This window comes from Bufo gargarizans, chromosome 3 (genome assembly GCF_014858855.1).
Source record: "Bufo gargarizans isolate SCDJY-AF-19 chromosome 3, ASM1485885v1, whole genome shotgun sequence".
Classification (NCBI taxonomy): domain Eukaryota; kingdom Metazoa; phylum Chordata; class Amphibia; order Anura; family Bufonidae; genus Bufo; species Bufo gargarizans.
Window position 1 is genome coordinate 469,286,280 of NC_058082.1, and position 27,658 is coordinate 469,313,937.

Consider the following 27,658-nt stretch of genomic DNA (forward strand, 5'->3'; position numbering starts at 1 on the left):
TTGCTTTGATTACTTCTTTCGACACTCTTGGCATTCTCTTGATGAGCTTCAAGAGGTAGTCCCCTGAAATGGTTTTCACTTCACAGGTGTGCCCTGTCAGGTTTAATAAGTGTGATTTCTTGCCTTATAGATGGGGTTGGGACCATCAGTGGCGTTGAGGAGAAGCCAGGTGGATACACAGCTGATAGTCCTACTGAATAGACTGTTAGAATTTGTATTATGGCAAGAAAAAAGCAGCTAAGTAAAGAAAAACGAGTGGCAATCATTACTTTAAGAAATGAAGGTCAGTCAGTCAGCCGAAAAATTGGGAAAACTTTGAAAGTAAGGGCTATTTGACCATGAAGGAGAGTGATGGGGTGCTGCGCCAGATGACCTAGCCTCCACAGTCACCGGACCTGAGCCCAATCGTGATGGTTTGGGGTGAGCTGGACCGCAGAGTGAAGGCAAAAGGGCCGACAAGTGCTAAGCATCTCTGGGAACTCCTTCAAGACTGTTGGAAGACCATTTCAGGGGACTACCTCTTGAAGCTCATCAAGAGAATGCCAAGAGTGTCGAAAGAAGTAATCAAAGCAAAAGGTGGCTACTTTGAAGAACCTAGAATATTACATATTCTCAGTTGTTTCACACTTGTTTGTTATGTATATAATTCCACATGTGTTAATTCATAGTTTTGATGCCTTCATAGTCATGAAAATAAAGAAAACTCTTTGAATGAGAAGCTGTGTCCAAACTTTTGGTCTGTACTGTATATATATATATATATATATACACAGGATGTATATATACATACACATATGTTTTGGGGTGTTTGCCCTTCAGCAATGCAGAGTGGGATTCTGGGCGAGATACCTTGCATGCAGTTTATGGGAAGTACTGGACGCTCCTTCACTGGTTACCCATCCTGTAAACTTGAGGATGAACACAGTCACGTGGGCCGCTGCAGCCAATGACTGGTCTCAGCAGTGACCTGTCCCCAAGCAGCACATTGTGGCTTGGTCACTTGCTACTTGGGGACAGGTCACTGATGAGACCAGTCATTGGCTGCAGCGGCGCACGTGACCCCATGTCCAGCAGTTTATAGTATGGGCCAATGAAGGGAGCTGAACTCAAACATTTCCTCTTTTTCACCCAGACAGCCCGCTCTGAAACGAATCACACTGAATCACGCAGGGCAAGGGCTTTTACATTAGATCCAGTGACATACCGTGTCTCTACTGTAAAAGAGCCTAGGGCAGCGCTAAAGCCTGCCCATTAGTGCCGGTAACATCACCGGGAACACTGCCAGGAGGAAGCCTCCGCCTAGCAGTGTAAAAAATATAAGCAAACAGCCCTTTCCTGCGCGATTCAGCGAAGAGCAAGGGAGAGCATCGGAGCATGAAATGGGCCGTCTAGGTGAGAACGGGGATATGTCCGGTTTCAGCTCTGAACCTGGACAACTCCTTTAAAAAGTCGAACACTGACTCATAGGGAGCCACTTACAGAAGGTGGCACTAGCAAGACGTTCTCTTTGCGTATGGAGCATTGCCAAGTCTCCTTACGCAACTGGTCTCCTTAAAGCAAAGTTGCACGTTTCCTGGTTGGGGGCCACATTGCCAGACTGAACCAATGACGAGGGCCGAAATTAAAATTTAAAGGTGTATTAACAACTGAAATATTGTACTTATGGCATATTGAACACATTATATATCATGAATGTCTAGTTACACTTCCAGACTCCCATCTAATGGGAGAAATACATGAAAAATACATGTGAGCAGCCACAAGACATAGACATACATGTGTGTTACCAGATGGTTGGGGGCCGCACAGAATGGTATCAAGGGCCGCATGTGGCCCCCGGGCCACAGGTTGTCCACCCCTGCCTTAAAGGGATTATCCCACGAAAATGATTACCTTACAATGAATAAGGCATTTCAAATGAAGCATTAGTGCAATATAGATGAAATGACAGTCCTGCATTCAGAGGTGGACTACCATGATCAGTAGCTTCCCTTCCCTTCAGAGGTGGACTACCATGATCCGTAGCTTCCCTTCCTCAGTATAGTGATCTCATAGTGAGGAAGATGAAGCAACCCAGACAATGTACAGCGCTGGGCTTCGTGTCGGAGAGAAGACTGCAGGTGCCTTCTCAAACAGCTGATGGGTGGGGGTGCCAGGAGTCAGAATAGACAACCCCTCTAACACCAACCTTAGTTCATTGGCAACTATTAGTATAATATATTTACAATTTTTTTTCCCTATATAAGGAGGAAAATAAGAAAAAAATAATGTTTTCATCAGATCTCAGATCAGACAAAAAATAAATAAAGCAACTCACCGCTCCTGCTCCAGAGGGCGCTGCCACTCGGGAGACCCAGAGCACTCTTCCTGCTGTGCTGTGTCAGGTCATAGTGATTGCTTACACGTACTATGGGTTAGATCAGGCATGCTCAACCTATGACCCTCCAGCTGTTGCAAAACTACAACTCCCAGAATGCCCTATCAGCCTACAGCAGGGCATTGTGGGAGTTGTGGTTTTACAACAGCTGGAGGGCTGCAGGTTGAGCATGCCTGGTTTGATTTATCAAGCTGGTGTAAAGTAGAACTGGCATAGTTGCTATAGAAACCAATCATATTCCACCTTTCATTTTTCAGAGCTCCTTTGGAAAATAAAAGGTGGAATCTGATTGGTTGCACAGCACGGCGCCCGGAGCTGACCAGGAAGCAGTGATTAATACTAGCAGCGCTACACTTACCGATCCTACTGTACTAATGAGCACCTCCATAATTGAAGCGCTCGTTAGTATTCACTTTATAAGTGGACAAAAGTGTCTTATAGAGTGAAAAATATCGTTATATGTGTTATTATTTATATGTATATTCCAGATTTCTATACTCTCCTCTCCTCATTTATTTATAGCTGGTAAATCTAATATTATACAAAGAAAAAACACAGCGGATGTAGTGGATGCGAATCCTCCCGGACCAAGAAGAGGCAGCACTCCTGCTCATGCCTGAGAAAGGCCTCAGTCAGTTGGGCTGAAACGTCGCAGTTCGGGAAATAAAAGTGGGTCCACCACCCTTCACTTGACCTGTAGTGCCGCCTCTTCTGTTTTTTTTTGGTAAATCTGAGATAAACTGTATTCGATATCCATATTTTAGAGGTACATTTTTCGAATGTGTTACCATTATAAAGTTCTCAACAGTCTAAATATAAGTCAAAAGCAACTTACTGTACTTAGACTACTACAGATAATACAAGACCACAACCTGCGTTTTATGCACAGCGTAACACATCATTCCATTACCTTGCAGAAATCCCAGCACCCCATAGACTCCAAGTCTACTGTCCCTCAGCTCTGGCTGTTCTTTCACTTCTTTGGCCTCCGTGGTCCATTTACTTAGCCATACATTTTGTCCTATGGCCATTGCATTTTGTCCAACATATGCTATGATGGTGAAGCAGACCCAAGACCATCCAAAAGCCTGCAGGTACTTCTTCACCACTGACATCTTCATCTAGAAACCAGACAACAGACATAAAAAAGGACATTTATTAGAATGCACCAACAGATTGATTTCGAGCTTAACAACCATATGCATAGAGTTTCTTCAGATTGTCCCGTCATCCTCCCCAAACCAAATATCTGGATGAGCTTTTAGAGGTTGCCCTCGTGCAATCGGCCGACAGCTATCTTTCCCAATCCCCCATACATGGTCAAGCATACATGTTGTGAACGGGGAGCAAGCAGAAATTTGATAACAGAATTCTCTGGTGGCTGCATATTTCCCTGAGAAGAAAGGATCAGCCATGTTGAAATATAAATGCCTGATCCATATCGGCTCCATCATCTGCCATCAGGGTGGAGTACACATTAGAAGGTCGGCTTGTCCCATCAAAATCACCTGGTTCACCAATGTTTATCTAATACGTATGGCCAGCTTCAGACTCTGTTCACAACTGCATTGTGGTCTTGGTTTATATCACAAACCACAGCGCAGTGTCAGAATTGGATATCGCCAGCCCCGTCATACATCTAATGTGTATGGCCACCTTTAATGCTGGACATGGGACCACATCAGATTTATTCTTTAAGAGTAACCCATCACTTTGAATATGGTGTCTAATCTGTGGTCAGGATCAGAAGGCGCTAAGCAGACTGATATAGTCAGGCCCATAAATATTGGGACATCGACACAATTGTAAAATTTTTGGCTCTATAGACCACCACAATGGATTTGAAATGAAACAAACATTATGTGCTTTCACTGCAGACTGTCAGCTTTAATTTGAGGTTATTTACATCCAAATCAGGTAAACGGTGCAGGAATTACAACAGTTTGCATATGTGCCTCCCACTTGTTAAGGGACCACAAGTAATGGGACAATTGGCTTCTCAGCTGTTCCATGGCCAGGTGTGTGTTATTCCCTCATTATCCTAAATACAATGAGCAGATAAAAGGTCCAGAGTTCATTTCCAGTGTGCTATTTGCATTTGGAATCTGTTGCTGTCAACTCTCAAGATGAGATCCAAAGAGCTGTCACGATCAGTGAAGCAAGCCATCATTAGGCTGAAAAAACAAAACAAACCCATCAGAGAGATAGCAAAAAGATTAGGCATGGCCAAAACAACTGTTTGGAACATTCTTAAAAAGAAGGAACGCACCGGTGAGCTCAGCAACACCAAAAACACCTGGAAGACCACGGAAAACAATTGTGGTGGATGACCGAAGAATTCTTTCCCTGGTGAAGAAAACACCCTTCACAACAGTTGGCCAGATCAAGAACACTCTCCAGGAGGTAGGTGTATGTGTGTCAAAGTCAACAATCAGGAGAAGACTTCACCAGAGTGAATACAGAGGGTTTACCACAAGATGTAAACCATTGGTGATCCTCAAAAACAGGAAGGTCAGATTAGAGTTTGCCAAACGACATCTAAACAAGCCTTCACAGTTCTGGAACAACATCCTATGGACAGATGAGACCAAGATCAACTTGTAGCAGAGTGATGGGAAGAGAAGAGTATGGAGAAGGAAAGGAACTGCCCATGATCCTAAGCATACCACCTCATCAGTGAAGCATGGTGGTGGTAGTCATGGCGCGGGCATGTATGGCTGCCAATGGAACTGGTTCTCTTGTATTTATTGATGATGTGACTGCTGACAAAAGCAGCAGGATGAATTCTGAAGTGTTTCGGGCAATATTATCTGCTCATATTCAGCCAAATGCTTCAGAACTCATTGGACGGCGCTTCACAGTGAAGATGGACAATGACCCAAAGCATACTGCAAAAGCAACCAAAGAGTTTTTTAAGGGAAAGAAGTGGAATGTTATGCAATGGCCAAGTCAATCACCTGACCTGAATCCGATTGAGCATGCATTTCACTTGCTGAAGACAAAACTGAAGGGAATTTGGATCTCATCTTGAGAATTGACAGCAACAGATTCCAAATGCAAACAGCACACTGGAAATGAACTCTGGACCTTTTATCTGCTCGTTGTAATTGGGATAATGAGGGAATAACACACACCTGGCCATGCAACAGCTGAGAAGCCAATTGTCCCATTACTTTTGGTTCCTTAACAAGTGGGAGGCACATATGCAAACTGTTGTAATTCCGACACCGTTCCACTGATTTGGATGTAAATACCCTCAAATTAAAGCTGACAGTCTGCAGTTAAAGCACATCTTGTTCGTTTCATTTCAAATCCATTGTGGTGGTGTATAGAGCCAAAAATGTTAGAATTGTGTCCATGTCCCAATATTTACGGACCTGACTGTATATCATTTCATGTGAAAAGATTGAGTATAAGGCCTCATGTACACGACTGTTGTTCTGGTCCGCATCCGAGCTGCAGCTCCGTTGCTCCGTTCCATGGCCCCGCAAAAAAAAAAATCACATGTCCTATTCTTGTCCGTTTTGCAGACAAGAATAGGCATTTCTACAATGGGCCTCCGCAAATTGCGGAAGGCACACGGGCGGCTTCCGTGTTTTGCGGACCCACAATTTGCAGACCGCAAAAAACGAAACGGTCGTGTGCATGAGGCCTAACTTGTATTTTATTCATTAAAGGTTATGAACACCTTCGGGGCAATTTTTTCATGCCTGCACTGTACTCATTTTGGGCTAAAAATCATTTTGAATTGGTCTTTCTTAAACATTTTCTGCAGTTTCTGTCATAAAGTGTTAAAGGGGTATTCCCATCACAGACAATGGGGGCATATCGCTAGGATATGCCCCCACTGTCTGATAGGTGCGGGTCCCAAAGAGAATGGAGCGGGGAGAGTGGTGGCTGGAGGACCCCGGGGCCACTGCCAAGCCCTCTCCCCATACAAGTGAATGGAAGCGCACTGCGCTTGAGCAGCCACGGCTCCCATTCATTTCTATGGGGGCAACGGAAATAGTCGAGCCAGCGCTCCGCTATTCTGGGCGGCCCCATAGAAATGAATGGCGGGCGGCTGCGCATGCGCAGTGCACCCTCCATAACTTTCAGGGCTCCGTTCTCAGTGTAGGTGCAGGTCCCAGATCAGACAATGGGTGTACATCCTAGTGATATACCTTCAGTGGGAAAACCCCTTTAAGTTTGAGCCTACTGTATCTGTGAGCATCTCACTTTCCCTTTGAGCCATCATCTTATGGCTATGTATAGCCCTTATCAGAGATAAGGGGCTGCCAGCTGAGTTCCCTGATGGAACACAGTATAAACACAGAGCATGCTACTAGAGAATCTCAACCCTGTACAAAGAAAGAGACTAAATTAAAAAAATAAAAAATAAAGACCTATTGAGAAAACAGTTTTTTAGCTCAAAATGAGTACAATGCAATAATAAAAAAAAATGCCCTCAAATGTGTCCATAGCCTTTAAAATCCTTCTTCACTCTATGTTTAGGAGTCCGGTGGGCAGGTCACTCAATCACTGAAAGCCTGAGCATGTATGCATAGATAGCTGTCAATCACTGAATACAACCGCCCCCTGGACTCCTGAATAAGCAGGGATTTTACTGCATCTTTTCCTATAAACCTACATCGATCTGCTCAGCTCCTCCTGCTTTCTGACCTGCCGCCTGCACGTCAGACACCATGTTCAATGAGACAGGTTCCCTTTAAAATATTCCTAGAAAGCGCTCCAGGTCATATTTAGCATTTATCAATCCCAGCACTTACATTTCCTGTGGCGACCTTCTCTTTATTAATCCTGGGGGCGCTTAACATTTGCCTGGAGAAGATATGAACCAGAGAAAATCAGATGCCACAACTACAACACTAAATGTTTTTTTTCCCCAATTTTATGAATTCACTTGCTTTATATGTTCAGATTTTTATAATTTTTGGTTTAGAATGACAAAAGGGAGTTGCCGGTACTCCTCCATAAGTGACAGATATTTGACATGGCTTACAATAAGGCCTCAAACATGCGGCCCTACAACACAGATCCATAATGAGCCACCTGCTAAGATCCATGTGCCTCCTACAGCACACCGAGGGTCTTTGTCATATACGGACACCAGGAATACATGAGAATCCCCAAAAAATGATGGCATGTTCCATTGCATGTCGCATTATGTCAGTAGTTTCATAAGGTGCAGTATAGAGGTGGTATAATACGGCGGCACATGGGGAACCTCTAGCTTCTCCGTGTGCTGCCCTACAGGCTCCTCAGAGAACGCTCTGAGAAATGCATTGGGTCTAAGAGGTTAAAAATAAAAATACTCTGATATTTTTCTAATTTTTGGATCTTCCTTCTGGAGGATCCTGCAGTGGTCTGCAGGAACAACACCCATTATATTCTCATATGCTTCATACCTGTCTTTTTGAACCTTGGCGTCTTCAGGATGTCTCCCTGGACTTCTTACGTTTCCTGCATCTTTTAATGTGCTTGCTGCAAATCAATGTACACGTTAATAGTACTGCACATAACGTACATTAACATATAATTCTGGGGTTATTGTGTAAAAAAGAGATGATCTAGAAATCACTGCAAAATAAAATGATGAAATACCAGACGCTGAGTATTGCTGCTGAGCACGTATCACCCATTACAGGAGCGGCCGCCACATCAGTGATGGCTTCTGCCAGGATAAGGCCTCGTGCACACGGTCTGCAAAATACAGATGCGGTCCATTTGCCGTCCACATTTTTCTTTAGGTTTCATTGACAATGGGTCTGTGGTCCGTGTTTTCCGGACACATTCCACCTTTTTGTGAAAAGGATGTACGGATACGGAAAGATGATCTGAGTGCTTTCCGCTTCCGTACATCTGTTCTGCAAAAAGATACAAGGATAGAACATGTCCTATACTTGGCCATAAAATGCGGGCCACTGAGCCATTGAAGTCAATGGGTCCGCAAAAAATGTAGATGCAACACGGACGGTATCTGTATTTTGCAGATCCACAATTAGCACAATGTCCTATCTCGCTGTGTACATAAGCTAAAAAGGCTGATGCGACACCGGTTTGATTTGCAGGCAGTCCAGGGTACGTCTTACCCACTGCTGGAAAACAGCCACCAGTCAACATTTGTCCTCTACTGGTGCCAAAAATAGAGGCATCTACTGTATATGAGGCACATGGTTGTACATTATCTTTCTGAAAAATGTGTTAGCCTGCTCCGGGGTGGTGCCCACATCAAAAACCTATTGTGATAACATCTTACACTAAGCCATTTCCATGCCAAGGGGGCTCAGACTCTCGGGGGGGGGGGGGGGGAGAATAAAACATAGAGAAAAAGCAATACTGGAAGTTTACAGAATAAGTTCCGAAGGCATTTCTTTATAGAAACAAGCCAAAAATCTACCTTTGGAAGGGACCTATGCTCTGGATAGGTAATCAATACCAGACCGGTGGAGGTCCGATACATGACACCCCCAGCAATCAGCTATCTGTAGGAGACACCAGCAGAAGGTCCATCCAAGGAGCAGCATCTGTGCCGGCAGGCTGCAGCTCAGCACCCATTCGACTGAACCCAACAGGCCAGTTCACAGTGGACAGAGCCTTCTATTCTGGCTCCATCCATTATTATGTTTCCAGTGCCACCAGCTGATGCAAAAAGCTGATCTGTGGGGTTGTCAGGTGTTGGACCCCCATTGATCTGATACATAACCTATCTGAACGATAGGTCATGATTATCTAAGAGGTGGAAACCCTGTGTGTGAAGTCTTAGTGGTTATGTGCGTAAATTAGCTATCTCCCAATAGGTGGCGGTTTTCTTTATTTCACTGGCAAATCCCATGAAAGGTTACATACAGTAAATATTTTTTAAAAAGTAGAACGTTCTAGCAAAAGCATCCCTTTATGAAACGGTAATCTTACTTTTTTTGGGTGAGGCAAAAGAAAATTTATTGTGAAATTTTTACGTAAATGTTAAAAGAATAGGCAAATACTTACAGGTCGTGTCACTAAAACTTTCTTTCTTTGCTCCAGGTGCTATTACCACATCAGCAAAGTCCTGTCTCTTGGAAACCAGTTCCCCGTAAGTCCCTATCTGACCTATTCTCCCGTCTTCCATGATGACGATGAGGTCTACCAGAGGGAGGACGGTGAGGCTGTGTGTCACCAGGATCCTTGTCTGCACAGAAAAAAGGCAAATTAATCCGTAATAAGACAGCATATTCTATAAAGGGGGTGTCCGGGACTACTGAACGGGTGCAGTTCTTTTTCTGTCCATGGACCATGTCTATTATTGCAGATCATCCAACTGCAAAACCAACTACAGCCCATGGACAGCGGTGGCGCTGTTTCTGGGGGAGGGGGGGGGGGCATAACCTTTTTTCTAGTCCTAGACAACCCTTTTAAATGGACTAATTTACAGATTCACCAATTCAATATCTCTCCTTGCAGTTAGTGAATGGAAACGTTTGTGCTTACATCCAGTGGCTGAAAAGGTGTAGAAACCTGGTCCTGTTCACTGCTGAGCATTTGTATCCCTGTATCCGTGCACCTCTACTAAATACAACAGGGACATAAACCCTCTCTATCCTCTCCGGTCTCGAAGGTGCCAGCTTGAATTACAGCTTGATATAAATCTAGCAGAACAATGACTGAGGAGATCCCTGGACCCATGTGAGGCACAGGCTGGTCCTAGCTTTGTTAGAAGGACATTCTCATGTGCTATATGATGTCTGATTTAAATTTTTTCTATTAATCATGGGATAACCCATGGGATAATCAAACGGATGAAGAACCCCTCTGTACTTGTTACCAGCGAGGGTAGCGGGGTGCAGAATGTAATGGTGGCGCATTCACGGCTCACATCAAGTGTAAACCCGTACCTTGTTTTTCAGTAATCCATTATGTCCAATGACTTTATCAAATAAATGCTTTCCCACGTGTACATCGACGGCAGATAAAGGGTCATCCAGCAGGTAGATGTCCGCATCACTGTATACAGCCCGGGCCAGGCTGACCCGCTGCTTCTGGCCTCCACTTAGGTTTACACCCTGTGCACAAAAAGACGTTATATAGACTGGCGTAGGCAGACAAGACTATATATATGTACTACAATGCCCCTTTATTTATAGGCCCATGGATAATTATTTCTTAACCTGGTTTTAACCTGGTTTTATAGGTTTAGCTGACATTAGCACATCGCTATGCGTTCAGCGTTCTGTGCCGCTCTGAAGCCCCGCCCACTTTCATGGCCTTATAAATATGGCATTGGCCTGGGAGACTGGCATTAGTACATAAAATCTGGTGACAGAATCCTATTAAGGAGCAATAATATGTTTTTTTTTACCATCCAGACACAGATTAAGAACACAATGCTTCCCTCACCCTCTCGCCAATCTCGGTTTGGTCTCGGTGCGGTAGGAGCTCCAGGTCCGGCAGCAGAGCGCACGCCTCCAGAACTTTCTCATAAAACGGCTTATTGAGAGGCTGACCAAAGAGAATGTTCTCCTGGAATAATGCATTCTGAATCCACGCTTGCTGCGACACGTAAGCCACGGAGCCCTAATAGTAAAAGAGAATTCAGATTAGAACATTAGAATTACTGGGGTGCTTGAAATGGACCCGGTCACCATGAAAATGCAGGAGGAGCAGATCAATAGCTTGGCTATAAAAGATCCAGTTCACACTTTCTGGACCGATTGATAAAATGTATGTTATATAAGAAGCAGAGTGCTTGGTCTTCAGACTAGGCCTCATGCACATGTATGTATTTTGCGGTCTGCAAAACATGGATCTGCAAAAAATACGGATGACATCTGTGTGCATTCCGTATTTTGAGGAACGGAGCAGCTGGCCCCTAATAGAACAGTCCTATCCTTGTCCGTAATGCGGACAATAATAGGACATGTTCTATTTTTTTGCAGAATAGACATACGGAAACGAGATGCACATGGAGTAATTTCCGTTTTTTGCGGCCCCATTGAAGTCAATGGTTCCACATACGGGCGCAAAGAAAACGGAACGGACACGGAAACTAAATACATTCGTGTGCATGAGCCCTTACACAGCGTCTCATTCACACTGCACAGGACACGGACATATTTGAAGGCTTACTTTTCTCTGAACCGTTCCTTCCAGCTTATTCATCTCCCCGAGGACTGCAGACAGTAAGGACGATTTTCCAGATCCGACCTGGCCAACAACAGCGACCAAGGAGCCTTCAGGAATCTTAATATGGAGGCTAAAAAAAGAAGAAGAGTAATTTGTTCCTGTTTTGACACAATTTTAAAAAGGGATACAGTTCTGGCAAATAATAGTTATTCCTTTTTAATGGGACTTTCCAATATACTTCAATTCCTGACTGGTTTTAAAATCTCTGCTTGCTTTCATTCAAAAGGAACCTTCATAGTTTCCGTCCAGTGGATAAAACTCGGTCCTAGTGATGTGATGATCAACCCTATAGGTAAACGGCTTGTTACCGCAATACATTTATCAGGGTGCTATTACACGTGCGGTGGCGGCAAGCGGTACTGCTCGCGATTTACTGATAATTGCTGTGTGTGGCATCCTTGGCCCCTAGAATGCATGGAAAATAACCTTAAAGGGCATCTGTCAGCAGATTTGTCCCTATGACACCGACGACCTCTTACATGTGTGCTTGGCAGCTGAAGGCATCTGTGTTGGTCCCGTGTTCATATGTGCCCGCATTGCTGAGAAAAATGATGTTTTATTATATGCAAATGAGCCTCTAGGAGCAACGGGGGCGTTACCATTACACCTAGAGGCTCTGCTCTCTCTGCAACTACTGCTCCCTCTCCACCATGATTGACAGGGTCGAGCAGTCAAAAAACATCATAACACCTGACCCTGTCAATCAAAGTGGAGAGGGAGCAGCACACAGCAGTTGCAGAGAGAGCAGAGGTGAAATCCGCAGCTAAAACTGCAAACATAATTGACAAGCTATTTAAAGGGGTTGTCTGGGATAAAAGCTGAACCCGGACATATCCACATTTTCACCCAGGCAGCCTGCCTGAATAGCGCAGGGCAAAGGCTTTTTATGGAGATCCGGTGACGTACCGGGCTCTCCATAGGGTCAGCTAGGTGGAGGCTTCCACCTAACGGTGAGCCCAGTGACGTTGCCAGCACTGATGGGCGGGTTTTAGCACTGCCCTAGCCTGTAAGGGCTGTTTCACACGAGCGGATGCCGTGCGTGGCATCGGCTCTGTGAAAGAGTGCCAAGACCCGATGCAGACTGCAGAGGCACGGAGCTTTAACATGACTGATAATGCTCCGTGCCTCTCTGTGATCGCTTTACTACGAAATCACAGTTGTCACTGATTTCGTAGTAAAGCGGTCACAGAGAGGCACGGAGCATTATCAGTCATGTTAAAGCTCCGTGCCTCTGCAGTCTGCATCGGGTCTTGGCACTCTTTCACGGAGCCGATGCCACGCACGGCATCCGCTCGTGTGAAACAGCCCTAAAACGCCACCGACAACACTGCTAGGTGGGAGCCTTTGCCTAGCAGTGATAAAAATGTAAACAAACAGCCCAGCCTGGCTGCACAGGGCAAGGTACAGCATCGGAGCATGAAATGCTCCCATGCTCATATCAGAGCGGCTGAGTGGGGGAAGAACCTGGACAACCCCTTTCATTTTAAAATGAAGGTCAATTTGCGACATGATTTGTGTAATCTCATACACTTTGCTGGTGCTGTAATACATAACCATATGCATTCTGCAGTCCACAAACCCTGCGTCTGCGAAATATGTACAAGGGCCATGAGCACCCCTTGGTCCCTATTATAGAAATGACTAGCGATGAGCGAATCGACTTTGGATGAAACATCCGAAGTCGATTCACATAAAACTTTGTTCCAATACTGTACGGAGCAGGAGCTCCGTACAGTATTAGAATGTATTAGCTCCTATAAGCCGAAGATATTACTTTGTGAAGTCTCACGGGACTTCGGGTAATAACTTCAGAAATTAATTTGTACTGTAAAAACACATTTCCCGAACTTGAGTTCGGTTCCAAGGTACCATGTTTCATCCGAAGTCGATTCGCTCATCCCTAGAAATTACTATTCTTGTCCTCAAAACAGTCAAGAATAGGACATGTTCTAAAATTTGCAGAACAGACGCACGGATGTGAACCACATACAGATGACATCCATGTGCTGTCCGCATTTTTACGGCTCCATAGAAATGAATGGGTCTGCATCTGAACCTTAAAAAATGCGTATCAGACACAGACAGTCATGTGCATGAAGCCTTAGCTGTATGTCAGTGCAACCTGCTGATTTCAGGGGGACCAGCCAACAACTAATGTGCATGGACGTCTACCAACATCCGCTTTCAGGAGTCTGGACACATCTTCCTCCTCCCTTCCTACTGAGAAACGTGCTTCATCCAAGGAGCCAAGCAGACATGTATGAGGGGGAGTAATGTGACGGTATCTTATGTGTATGGTCAGCCTTACAATGTCAGTGTAATTACAGGAGCCCATATGAGCTGAACAGACAGCCAGCGCAATTGTGAATGCAGCCCTGGACTATGATACATATAAAAACATAAAATGGTATAAAAAAATAGTATATTAGCAAAACGGACAAGAATAAGACAGGTTATATTTTTTTTGCGGGGCCACGGAACAGAGCAACGGATGCGGACAGCACACGGAGTGCTGTCCGCTTCTTTTGCGGCCCCATTGAAGTGAAAGTGGTCCGCATCCGAGCCGCAAAAAACTATGGCTCCGATGCGGACCAAAACAACGGTCGTGTGCATGAGGCCTTACTCTTTTAAAATGGAGGATCCATTTTGTTCCCACTGGAAGGATGCTCCGAGGAATCCAACGGCATGATCTGTGAAAAGAAAGGAGTTAATAAAATCCCCAAAAAAATAGCAAACGCTCATCTTTAAAATGTCCACTTACTTCCTTTATAGTGGGTTTCAATATTTTCAGGGGCGAGTTCTTCACCGCAAAGAAAATGTTGTAGTCGATTTAGAGAGACCCTAGTCTAGAAAACAAACCACATCAATGGGGGCTTACTCCTCCATGCCGGTACACCCAGCGTGTAGATTATAAAGGGTTTTCAGACTTTATGTGAAAAAGATTAATCCCAGTAAGAGTGCATTTAGACGACCGTAAGAGTTCTGCGGACCACACGCGGTCTGCACTAAATAGAAAATGCCTATTCTTGTCGGCGATAGCGGACAAGAATAGGACATGCTCTATATTTTTTGCAGGGCTGTGGAACGGAACAGCGGATGGGTCGTGTGAATGAGCCCCTAAAGGCGGCGGCTCCAATTTACAACAGCAAAAAATGGATATGCAGTTTCCTCTGCCTCCTGTGTGCCTTTTTCCCTCCGCACCCATACACCTCAATGAATGATTCTCGGATGGAAAACGCACAATAACAGAGCGGGCTGCAAGTTCCTCATTGGTCCATGCATCTTCTGCAGCCTTCTACTATAGATTGCTTTTCAATCCATCAGATAGGAAGTAGATACGATTGCATCCAGCCTATACAATGCTCTGCGGGCTAAATTTAAAGGGGTTGATCGGGTTCTGAGCTGAACCGGATATACCACCTTCTTCCCCCACTCAGCCCCCCGATATGAGCATCAGAGCATTACATGCTCCTATGCTCTCCCTTGCCCTGTGCTGTATCACTCAGGGCAAGGGCTTTTTTGTTTACATTGTTACACTGCTAGGGGGAGACTTCCCCCTAGCAGTGTCCACGGTGACGTCACCGGCACTGACTGTCGTAACCATGGAAACGAGCAGTGTATAATGTGATGGGAAAATGAATCCAGGCAGCAAAGGAAGCAATATGGACAATCACAATACATTACTAAGTGGCTTGTATTTACTTTGTCTACATGATAAATGCTATTTGCTGAAGACAACCTTGTTGTCCAAGTTATTTTTTTGTTCTTTGTATGTTTCTAACTAATCAAATGTAACAGCTTTACCATGCACTTACTGCATCTGTAGTTGCTCTTTTCTCAGATTTCACATGACCTGTGATGTCAGCTTTTCTCCCAGCTCAGATGATGTTTCATGCAGAAGTCTGAGAGAGCAGACATGCGTCTGTACACGAGACGTCACTGTGCTGGCCACGCCCCCTTGCTCTGCATCTGCTGCTTATTGCTCTCTGCCCTGTGTCTCCCTCCCATATCGGTGCAGTGTGTTGAAGAGTTTCCTGTGGATTTCACCCCATGCACAACTGCACGCCAATTTCTGCATGGAATCAACTCAGATTTGTATGCAGAATGTGGATAACATTCAATTGATGGGAATCTGTCAGCAGTTTTGCTGACAGACCTAGGTAGCGGCTGGGGACTGGAGGTGATACATACCTCTGTACTTGATTTCAGTGGATGCAGTGAGGAAAGAATCAACAAAGAATCTGGGAAGTGGGCCCTCACTGCTTCAGGCTCAATGTATCACCAACCATAGCCCGTACCCTTTTGCTGAGAGGGATGGCTGTAGCATTCTCCTGGCTAGACGCTACAGCCGCCGTGGACAGCAGACAGGAGAGGCTGTTCAGCTGCTCATAGACTGACACTGAAGCCGGTGGTCCAGTCCCTCAGTAAACTTCTGTTGCATTTGCCAGAGCGGCGCCCAAAGGATTCCAGGTTGATCCCGTTTTTTTTCACTAAATCCAAGGACAGGGATAAGTATCACCTCCAGTCTCCGGCCTCTACTTATGTCCTTTGACAATTAAGCCTCATGCACACGTCAGAGTTCCATGTACATGTGCTGTACGTGTTTTCTACGGACAGCACACGTACCCATTCATTTTATTGTGTGTATCAACACTTGACTTTCTTTTACCACGGTCCCTGTTTTTAGCACGGATGCATGCTCCGTTTTGTCTGTGTCCACGGATCCATCGTGCCCATTATAGTTTATGGGTCCGTGAAAACCACGGATGCAACACAGATGCCATCCATGTTTCACAGATCATTAAAGGGGCTATCCAAGACTATAAACTGCCCCCCATATGCCGGGCTACTCACAATGAATATACTTACCGTGCTCCACCACTCCCTGCGCCGCTCCTGGTCCCTGCGGGACGTGCGCAGATGAAAACATCCGGTGTCGGGGGGCAGCCAATGGCGGGCGGGGACCGGGACGAGCCTCCCTAGCGTCACCTGTGATGCTAAGGAGCCTCGTCCCCGTCTGCCATTGGCTGCTCGCCCCCAGGGCACCAGAAACGGCGCAGGGAGCCAGGTAAGTAGATTTCGTGTGAGGGGCCCGGCATATGGGAGGAAAGGGGGGTCATTTTATAGTCTTGGATAACCCCTTTAAGAAGAGATGCTTTAAAAATTATTTTTCAGCTGTGCAGCGTCAGTGAAACACAGATGACCGGATGACACACAGACAGCAAAAAATGGACACATGGATCCTTCACGGGCAGTTTCACGGATACTGACCACCTTTTACCTGTGAATGAAGTTTTATGTATCGACAAAACTGCTGACAGACTCCCGATAACTCTCATCCACACTGCAATTCAAGGGTGGAAAATCCGCAGCCCGCACGTCCCATGTGAATGTACCCCGAGACAATCATGACTTCTATAAGGTAGATTATCCTGTGAATAGAATTACCTGAACTACTGATGAGATCACTGTGGGCAAATCAAACAACGGAAGACGCAGGATATTAAATAACGAGATTGTAGTGAAAACCTTGGACGCCGTCAGGACATTCGATTCATCAATTAAGAAATATACTCCAAAAGTAGCGATGGAAACCTTGAAAAGAGAGGTTTGGGAAATGACAGCGCACATCACATATAGAGAAACTCGGAACTAAACCATACTGGGCTCCAATCTCTATGAAGATATAGGAAGAAACACATTAGCGCAGAATTTGGGTCTTATTCAGGTTAAAAATGGTGTTCAAGGGTGGTTTTTATTGTACATTTTCTGAATTTCTTTAATTATTTCTGAAAAAATCCTGGAATGATAAGGTACAATTTGTACAAAGACATATGTGGGCCTCTGCTTTAAGGTGGTCAGTATCTAATGGGTGAGGTCTGACCACTAGGACCCCAATAATCACATGACCAGAGGTCCCATGTCCCCGCATGACTGGAGAGGCAGGCTGAGCATACACGCTGCACTCTATTGCAGTGTTTCCCAACCAGCGTGCCTCCAGCTGTTGCAAAACTACAACTCCCAGCATGCCCGGACAGCCTTTGGCTGTGCAGGCATGCTGGGAGTTGTAGTTTTGTAACACCTGGAGGCACACTGGTTGGGAAACACTGCTCTATTGTATGCTCTTCTATGGGAATGTATATATTGCTGCAGAACTTTTCTACAAACGTCTCAGCTGCTGCAGAGCATTAAAAAAAACACTGCAGCTGCTGTAGAAGATCATAATACACACCTCCACTACTGCAGAACCTCCTAATACACACCTCAGCTGCTGCAGAACCTCATAATACACACCTCAGTAGCAGCAGAACTTCACAATACACATCTCAGCGTTGGACTGAAGTCCCTTGGTCTCACCAGAGGAAATAATTCTGAGGGCCCACTCTATGTTTATATAGGACCTTAAAGGGGCTGAACCTGGACATATCCCCATTTTCAAACAGGCAGCCTCCCTGACTTGAGCATCTCGGAAAAATTAAAGGGGTATCCCATCATAATGATCACTGTTAAATCTGTTAATGATTTGACAGTGATCATTTTTGTAAATATACTTTATTAACAAATTCCCACCAATTAGGATAAAATTCATCCCCACTTACCTTATTGTTGTGACTCGGTCTCCCCTGGTTACGACCACCGCTCTTCTCCAAAATCCCGATGGTCGCGCTTGCCCAGAAGACTCCTTCTTTTCTCCCGGCCAGGCCGCACGCTGGACTGAACGTGCACGCTGCCGCTCATGCGCGACGGTGACTTCTTCCTGGCCAGAATAGTACAGAGCTGCGAACGCGCAGTCCAGCGCGCGGCCCGGCCGGGAGAAGACTTCAATCAAGATGAAGCCCGCCCCCAGCCAGAATCCAGGAAGTGAACGCGCGGTGGCAGCAGGTAAGTATAAAAACGCAAAGTGGGATAACCCCTTCAATGTTCCGATGCTCTCCTTTGCCCTGCGCTAAATCGCGCAGGGCAAAGGCATTTTCAGGAGTTCCAGTGACGTGCCAGGCTCTCCATGGGGCTGCCAGGAAGCCCGGTGACGTCACTGGCACTGATGGGCGGGCTTTAGAGCTGCCCTAGCCAGTAAAACGGCTAGGGCAGTGCTAAAGCCTGCCAATCAGAGCCGGTGATTTAACTGAACACACTGCCGGGCGAAAGCTTCTGTAAACAAAAGAGCCTTTTCCCTGCGCGATCTAGCGCAGGGCAAGGGAGCGCAGCGGAGCATGAGTTGCTCCGATGCTAACATCAGGGGGGCTGCCTGGGTGAAAATATGGGTATGTCCGGGTTCAGCTCTGAACCCGGACAACCCCTTTAAGGGTCCAGTTTTAATGGGGGTCCATTATTATCTGAGCTTGGGCCCACCGGAGGATCCTCTGGTACTCTAGTGGGCCAGTCCGACCCTGGTAACTATATTTAGGCTATGTTCACACAGCCATTTTTAGAACCAATTGAAGATAATGGGGCTATTCACATGGCCGATTTTTTAGTAAATAGCAGCCGTGAAAAAATAGGACATGTACTTTTTTTTTTTTGCGCTGCTTTCACATCCAGACAGACCCCACTGAAATCAATGACCTGTTTTTAATGGGCGTTTAGACAGGAGTGCACACGTCTAACAATGGGTACACTGTGAAAAAGGGCCTTTCAGGGCTCCCAGCACTGTGACGTCACAATACTGGAAGCGTCAGGTCCTGGTACCTCCAGCGAGAAGGGAGTGGTCCATCGCATGTGGCATTATACATGGGTGCACAACTGGGGGCCAATATATAAGGGCTATTTTTTTCGTGTGCATGTGGCCTTAGGGTCCATTTTCAGGAGGTCTGGAAAAGCATTTTATTTTTGCTTATACATTATAATAACATAGAAGACATCAAATGGAAATGACTTCCATAAAGAATGAAATTATTTTAATTCGCCAACTCATTATTCAGAAAATCTAATAATCCGCCACTGGTATCCAGCATCAAAATGCGATACAATGTAGACCTTCACTGGACCAGACACTGAAGCTGGCTATACACACTACATGAATGTCCGACCATTCAACGCTTACCGACCACGTTGCTGGACACAAGGATCGTGCAGTTGGAGAACTTAGAACTTAGAGAACCAATTAAGTCTAATTGAAAAATAAAGTTTTAGTACGAATCTTTTGCGTTTCCTTCCTGACGATTCACTTCCATTAGGCCTCTTTCACACTTGCGTTGTCCGGATCCGGCGTGTACTCCACTTGCCGGAATTACACGCCGGATCCGGAAAAACGCAAGTGAACTGAAAGCATTTGAAGACTGATCCGTCTTCAAAATGCTTTCAGTGTTACTATGGCACCCAGGACGCTATTAAAGTCCTGGTTGCCATAGTAGTAGTGGGGAGCGGGGGAGCAGTATACTTACAGTCCGCGCGGCTCCCGGGGCGCTCCAGAGTGACGGTCAGAGCGCCCCATGCGCATGGATGACGTGCCATGTGATCACGTCATCCATGCGCGTGGGGCGCCCTGACGTCACTCTGGAGCACCCCGGGAGCCGCACGGACGGTAAGTATGCTGCTCCCCGCTCCACTTTACCATGGCTGCCAGGACTTTAGCGTCCCGGCAGCCATGGTAACCACTCTAAAAAAGCTAAACGTCGTATCCGGCAATGCGCCGAAACAACGTTTAGCTTAAGGCCGGATCCGGATCAATGCCTTTCAATGGGCATTCATTCCGGATCCGGCCTTGCGGCAAGTCTTCAGTTTTTTTGGCCGGAGCAAAAAGCGCAGCATGCTGCGGTATTTTCTCCGGCCAAAAAACGTTCCGGTCCGGAACTGAAGACATCCTGATGCATCCTGAACGGATTTCACTCCATTCAGAATGCATTAGGATAATCCTGATCAGGATTCTTCCGGCATAGAGCCCCGACGACGGAACTCTATGCCGGAAGACAATAACGCAGGTGTGAAAGAGCCCTTACAGGTGAGTTGTATTGGCTTTTTATCCGGACGGATGCAGTAATATTGAGACTACAGTAAAAGGTCCCACTGCTACTGGACTAACAGACTTTTATTGTATATATCAGTGGGCCTAATATGACGTATCTAATGGGATTTGTGCTATGTAAGGCTGGGTTCACATCAAGTTTTTTCCATCTGTTTAACGTATACAAAAACGTATATTTTAGGCTACTTTCACACTGGCGTTTTGGCTTTCCGTTTGCGAGATCTGTCATGGGCTCTCACGAGCGGTCCAAAACAGATCAGTTTTGCCCTAATGCATTCTGAATGGAAAAGGATCCGCTCAGAATGCATCAGTTTGCCTCCGTTCCGTCTCCATTCCGCTCTGGAGGCGGACACCAAAACGCTGCCTGCAGCGTTTTGCTGTCCGCCTGACGAAGCGGAGCCGAACACATCCATCCTGACACACAATGTAAGTCAATGGGGACGGATCAGTTTTCTCTGACACAATAGAAAACGGATCCGTCCCCCATTGACTTCCAATGGTGTTCATGACGGATCCGTCTTGGCTATAGAAGACATAATACAACCGGATCCGGTCAGGACGGATGCATGCGGTTGTATTATTGTAACGGAAGCGTTTTTGCAGATCCATGACGGATCCGCAAAAAACGTTAATGTGGAAGTAGCCTTAAACGCATGCTTCAGACTGACGCCATAGAGTGGCATCCATTCACCATAGACTTCCACTGTAAAAATAAAATTAAAAAAGTATACTTTTTTTAGCATCGTAAAAAAATGACGTATAAAAAATGACGTATAAGTTTTTTTTTACCGGACTCTGCAGGATACAAGAATGTGGTGTGCTGCGTTTTTGTATCCTATTTTTCTAATGTATTGGTCAAACAGAGACATAAAACGTGATGTGAACCCACCCTGATAGGTGTAATCTAAATGAGTCACTGGAGAAATAAACTGCAGCTATGATTCTCAGTCAGCGCAGGCAGCTTACCAGGAAGGGAATACAGGTTAATGTCAGCATTGAGAACGTGGTCAAGTATCCTGAAGATTTCAGCACTTCCATTTCACATTCCCGAATATCAACCACTTTCTTCTGATAAGAAGGTTCCCAGGCGTAAAGCTTCAATATCTGCAAGAAACCCACGACAGCTCAGCAGACACACAGGGGCTTTAGGGTTCATTCAGATCTGTGTTTGAGGCTCCATTTTCGACTCCAACAAAAACTAAAATGACTAAACTTGTCAAATTTTTCAACAGTTTAAACTTAAATTAATCATTATAAATAGCAGCAGATTGGCACAGTGGCCCTTACAACGTCTAGTTTAAAGGTTATGTACACCTTTAGTGGCAATTTTTTTAAATATTGCATTGTACTTATTGAAATTGGTCTTTATTAAAAATATTGAGCCATTTTCCCTGCACAGCTTTGAGTTTATCTAGCAGGTGGTTCTGAATTTTCTGTCTTCCCCGTCAGGCAGGGAGCTGAAGGGCTCCTTATCTCTGCTCTCTGACCTTATAAACACTCAATATAGCTCAGTCCTTATCTTACTAATAAGAATGTGGCTTAAATAAGTGTTTATGACCTCCTTAGTAGTTTAGAGATAAGGGTTATTAGATGACTGGCGCAAAGTACCAGTCACACAGTTAGATAAACAGTACTGCTCAATATTTTTTTTAATAAAGACCAATTGAAAAAATGATTTTTAGCCCAAAATGAGTAAAATTCAATTATAAAAAAAAAATATGCCCCCGAAGGTGTACATAGCCTTTAAATTCATACCACCTTTTAGTTGGTTCTGGTAGGTCACATCTCTTTCATTGAATTATCGCCGCTTAAGACACAAGCCCATGGAACCAGTCTAAAAAGAGTATCGAAAACACTTAATTAATGTGGTGCAAATTAAACGAGAATTCGGGCGCATTTTGATTTGTAAATCCCCGCCAATCATTTTTCTGGTAAAATGACAGACAATGTTATAGCAAATGGGGTCTGGAAATAACAATGCAGATGTGAACAAAGCCTTACCCTGCATTTTGTCTGCTCTTTTATGTGGCTGCAGTTACAGAAGTGGTAAGAGGAAATTCAATCTGCTATGCACCCGAATGCCTTACCATGTTACACTGACTTCTATTAGTTCTGGTGGGGGAAACCAAGCAGCAAGTGTTCAATATCCCTACAGCGCCACCCCAGGAGAAATTAAGTATTACACGCTGCTCACTCAAATCAATGTCCGAACATGGACATGCCAGTTTCTCCAGAACAATAGACCTTTTTTGCAGGTGATCTCCCCTTTAGATATAGGTCACTTATGAAGGACTCGCCTCTTTTTTTTTGAATTCCATAAAAATGGTAATGGAAAATGGGTTTTCTAAATTAGACAGCCCCATAAAAGTGGTAGGAGGATGTACTAGAGTCAGAAGACATGAACTGTCCATTTGTCCCTCACTACTGAAGTCCTAGAAATGATCCTATACCTTTATTCCATGTAAGATTTCATTCAGTAATTTGATGCGCTGATCTTTACTCTTCAAATGACTTTTCTGTGAAAAGAAGACAAAGTTAAAGCTGCTGCTTGATGAACTGGTTTTCCATAGAGAGGGTTAAAAACAGTGTACCGGTATAGTAGGCCTGTTATGCAGTGCACCTTAACGAGAACGCACAGTTGCCTACGTTGCCCATAGTCTCCCATTGGATAAGACTATATACCTCACAGTAGACTTTTATTGCAGGATGTCCTGTATTGAGAAGCCTAGAACACTACACTTTAGGCCTTCTTTTGGCAAATGTTGGGCTCTTTTAAATGCTTTGAATACATTCAGCAACAAGTCGGCTGATTTCTCAAAGTATATACCGTAAGTACGTACCCCTCAAATGTGGTGCGAAAAAAGCCTTAGATATTCATTTCTGAACCGTGCACACGTATCAGATTAAAGGGGTTTTCTGAGATCTTTATACTGATGACCTAACGTCTGGATAGGTCTACAGTATCTGATCGGTGAGGGTCCGACACCTGGCACCCCCGCTGTTTGAGAAGGCAGCAGCGCTCGCAATGAATTGGGAAAAAACGGAATAGTTTTTCTCCTGCATTAAGATCCTCTGCCGGATCTCAATACCGGAAAAGTAAAACGCAGATGTGAAAGAGGTTTTACATATTTATACATGGAAACCTCTATGTTACCAAAACCTACACATACTGTGTATAAAAATATACCTAATAATTAATACACACAACCACCTTCATGCAACTTTGCAACTTATACAATTTTTTTTATTTGCGACTAAAACGGGTATAACATGGCTGCTTTATTACTGCCGTATTATGTACCCAGCACCTGAAGCTCCTGTAGTCCATCAGATGATAAGTCAGAGCATTTTTAAACAAATTGGACCTGACCTGGGTAAAGGTGCATTAACTACGTTATTTATTAAAGCCTCAGGGGCTCATAACCTAACTTGACCCAGGTTTGAAGTGAATTTAAAATGTCACTTTTATTGATACAACTTAAAACGGCTGTGAGCCTAAACGCAAGTTTAAAAACACTGTTTGCCACTACAGTGTATGGCCTCATGCACACGATTGTTCCTTTTTTTACGGTCCGCAAACCGTGGATCCGCAAAAAACGGAAGCCGCCCGTGTTGCCTTCCGCAATTTGCGGAACGGAACGGGCACTGGCAATATAAATGCCTATTCTTGTCCGCAAAGCGTGGACAAGAATAGGACATGTTATATTTTTTTAGCGGGGCCGCGGAACGGAGTCACGGATGCGGACAGCACACGGAGTGCTGTCCGCATCTTTTGCAGCGCCATTGAAGTGAATGGGTCCGCATCCGAGCCGCCAAAACGGCGGCTCGGATGCGGACCCAAACAACAGTCGTGTGCATGAGGCCTAAGATTGAGGTGACTGCCTTAGGAGTGGTGGAGATGTGCACCCTCTCCTCCCACACAGCAGTGATCTTTACAGTATTGTCTTGTGAGCCAGTTTATTCACTGGTAACCATATAGAACTGAGTCGTAACCGATACTATCTGACACTACGTATGTCAATAGCTGTCAGATCTGAAATTATGAGTCAGTTGATTCACTGACATCCACATATGTCTGAATCGTAGCAGATACTGTCTGACACTATGTATAAAGTACATTTATGTAGTATCTTCATACATACCTTTAGCTGCTTAACTTTGGCAGCGATATATGCATTTAAAGGTATAACCAAGACGAGCACAGCCACTCCTGCCAGAACCGACGCTCCAAGCTCCTGCCACAGGAAGACGATAGCCATGAGGATCTGGAATGGGGCTGACCACAGCAGGTTGAGGTTTACGGTCAGATCCATGAGCTGCTGTGCATCCGACGACATTAAGTTTACCAGTTCACCTGTTGTAAACTTTCTTCGAGTAGAATTTGCCAAATTTAAGGACTAGAAAGGAAAAAAAGAGATTAAATAAGTAGAGTATGCCGAAAGGCTATATTTAAGGACTAAATGATGATAATGATAATGGTAAAGGCTATGCTCAACTTGACAATCAATTTTTGCAATATTCCAATGCACCTGAAATGAAAAGTAACTTTGCAAACAGTCTTAACGGGGTTGTCTGGGCTTTTAATATTGATGACCTATCCTCAGTTAGGTCATCAATAACAGATCGGACACCCGGCACCCCCGCCAATCAGCTGTATGAGGAGACGGCGCGCGCAGTGTGCATGTGCCATCTTCTTCCTGCTCACCGCTGCTGTATGTCTATGGCAAAGCAGCGGTGAGCTAGAAGAGAGAAGGGACACGGCACGTGCACACTGCGCGCGTCGTCTCCGCATACAGCTGATCAACGGGGGTGACGGGTGTCGGACCCCGCCAATCTGATATTAATGACCTATCCTCAGCATGGGTCATCAATATAGGAGATTAGATAACCCCTTTAATCAAAAAAGTATTATCGTTTTTCATCTACAGTTCCTATGCAGAGATATGCATCTCAATGGCAACAGACTACAGACAAACCTTCAATGGTCTGATCCTGTCGCCATATGCAAAGGTGGTGGGCACATGATCTTCTAAATATGGCGGTGCACGTCGGTAGGATGATCCCAATGATATGGAGAAAGAAATCCCCAGCGACTGCCACTTGTTTTTCTTGCATGCTTTATTTCATACAGGCGTAAATCTCATACAGATCAAGACGCGTTTCGGCCTGTCCTTCCGTTGAAAAAGGCTAGGATGGACAGAAAAAGCGTCCCGATTTGTTTCAGTTTTATGCTTATATGAAATAAAGCAAGCAAGAAAAACAGTTGGCGGCTGCTGGGGGTTTCTTTCTCCAGACTTTCTTCTATTGTCACCTAGACCTTGGCATACATGTAGGCACAGAACAGAGAGGAGTGGGATCAGACCGTTTATTGGTGAGACACATCCCTCTCCACAGCTATAGACAACAACAACAAAACTGTAAAACAATTTTAATCAGAACAATTTGCAAAGTTGCTTCATTTTTTCACTTCAGATTCATAACCTAGCGATATGCCCCCAATGTATGAGATGGGAAAACCTCACAGCTTAAACATGCGCTAAAGGTAATCCGGTAGTATTTTCCAGCAAGGGAATAGACTGCCAACGTTACCGCATCCAGCACAACTGGATAGTAACGGGCAGCGCCGGATGCCCATTGACTATAATAGAATCTGACCGCATGAATGGAGGCTTTCGGCCGAAAAGATACCACTAAACATTTTATTCAGTACTTTGAAACCATAATGTAGCATTGTTACATGGCTATTGTCAGAATGTTCAGCATGGCACAAGAACAGCTTAAAAGGGGTCGTCCCACGAAAAATATTCTAGAGTTTTTAAACCAGCGCCTGGATCTGAATACCTTTGTAATTGCATGTAGTTAAAAATTTTGCACAGCCACTGAGTTATTCAATAAATTATATCTGTATAGCGCCACCTGCTGTTTGTTCTTTTTCTTATTTCTATGTCCGGATCACTGAGATGACCGCACATGCTCAGTTCCATCCTTCAAGTGCCTCCTGGGCTGTGATAGGAAGAGCTGAGACACGCCTCCTTAGCTGTGATAGGGAGAACATGGACACGCCCCCTGAGCTGAAGCAGAAAAGACACTCCCCTGAGCTGCCAGCTTGATATAAATCTAGCAGAGCAATGAATAAGGAGATCTTTGGATCCATGTGAGGTCCAGGGCTGGTTCTAGCTTTGTTATAGAGACACTATCATGTACTATATGATGTCTGAATTTCATTTTTTATATTAGTCATGGGATAACCCCTTTAAGGCCCCTTTACACTGACCGAGCAGTAGGATATGCCATCAATGTCAGACAGGTGAGCGTCTCACCTATGGAGCCCGCTCCTATCCCAAAACAGGCTCCCAAAGTGAAGGAGAACACACCGCGCATGCGTGTGTGTACTGCATTGACTTCTATGGGAGTTCCAAAAAGAGCTGAGTAAGCATTCATGAACAACTGCCTCTCTCCTTCAGTTTGGGGGCACCATTTTCTAGATAGGAGCGGGTTCCAGAGATCTGACATTGATGGCATACCCAAGTGATATGACATCAATGTCTCAGATAGGCCAACCCCTTTAAGTCAGCCAGACATGCTAGATGTACAGCCGTAGAACCTGCTGAGGTAATGTGTAAGGGGGACCCTCGACTCTTTCTTGAGAACACCAGGATTAGGCATGTTGAAATACATCTGTCTGATCCATATCTTCCCTGATATCAGCTGTTGGGGAAGATAAGGATCAGGCAGTTGGATTTTAACATGTCCTATCTTTTTTTTCCTCAGGGATTGTTGAAGTGGAGGACCCCTTTAAAAGAGATTTACACTTATATTAATCAGGGAAAACAGACTGATCATATAATCTGTAATATCCAGAGGGGGGGCTCGCTGCTGGATGGTACTACTCATTTAGAAAATTTGTATTTTAAAGGGCGCATTGCTTCAAGATGACTTCAAGTTGCCTTGTGAACACTATGAAAGGATGCTGGAAATGTGATGTTACATTGGACCCACTGAAGTTAACGCTGGGTTCAGACCTGAGCGTTCTGAAACGAGCGCTCTGTATGCGCGATTGTACGGGCGTTTACAATCGCGCATACAGAGATAGGGGTGCACACATTGTCGCGCGTTCCCGAATATCTATGTGCGGGAACGCGCGACAAACGCCCAAA

At 44.9% G+C, this 27,658-nt stretch overlaps 1 protein-coding gene across 1 annotated transcript in view; it reads right to left on the reverse strand.

Moving 5' to 3' along the window:
* The window catches only part of LOC122932368 (multidrug resistance-associated protein 1-like), a 64,511-nt gene that overhangs the window by 16,855 nt on the left and 19,998 nt on the right, over window positions 1-27,658 (reverse strand). The window contains exons 6-18 of the mRNA XM_044286738.1: window positions 24,644-24,898; window positions 22,952-23,017; window positions 21,468-21,605; window positions 16,988-17,134; window positions 14,301-14,385; window positions 14,163-14,229; window positions 11,483-11,609; window positions 10,754-10,930; window positions 10,252-10,419; window positions 9,368-9,548; window positions 7,786-7,861; window positions 7,147-7,198; window positions 3,288-3,498 (exon numbers count right to left, since the gene is read on the reverse strand). Of these exons, the coding sequence (XP_044142673.1) occupies window positions 3,288-3,498; window positions 7,147-7,198; window positions 7,786-7,861; window positions 9,368-9,548; window positions 10,252-10,419; window positions 10,754-10,930; window positions 11,483-11,609; window positions 14,163-14,229; window positions 14,301-14,385; window positions 16,988-17,134; window positions 21,468-21,605; window positions 22,952-23,017; window positions 24,644-24,898 (1,750 nt within the window). The remainder of the gene's footprint in view (window positions 1-3,287; window positions 3,499-7,146; window positions 7,199-7,785; window positions 7,862-9,367; window positions 9,549-10,251; window positions 10,420-10,753; window positions 10,931-11,482; window positions 11,610-14,162; window positions 14,230-14,300; window positions 14,386-16,987; window positions 17,135-21,467; window positions 21,606-22,951; window positions 23,018-24,643; window positions 24,899-27,658) is intronic.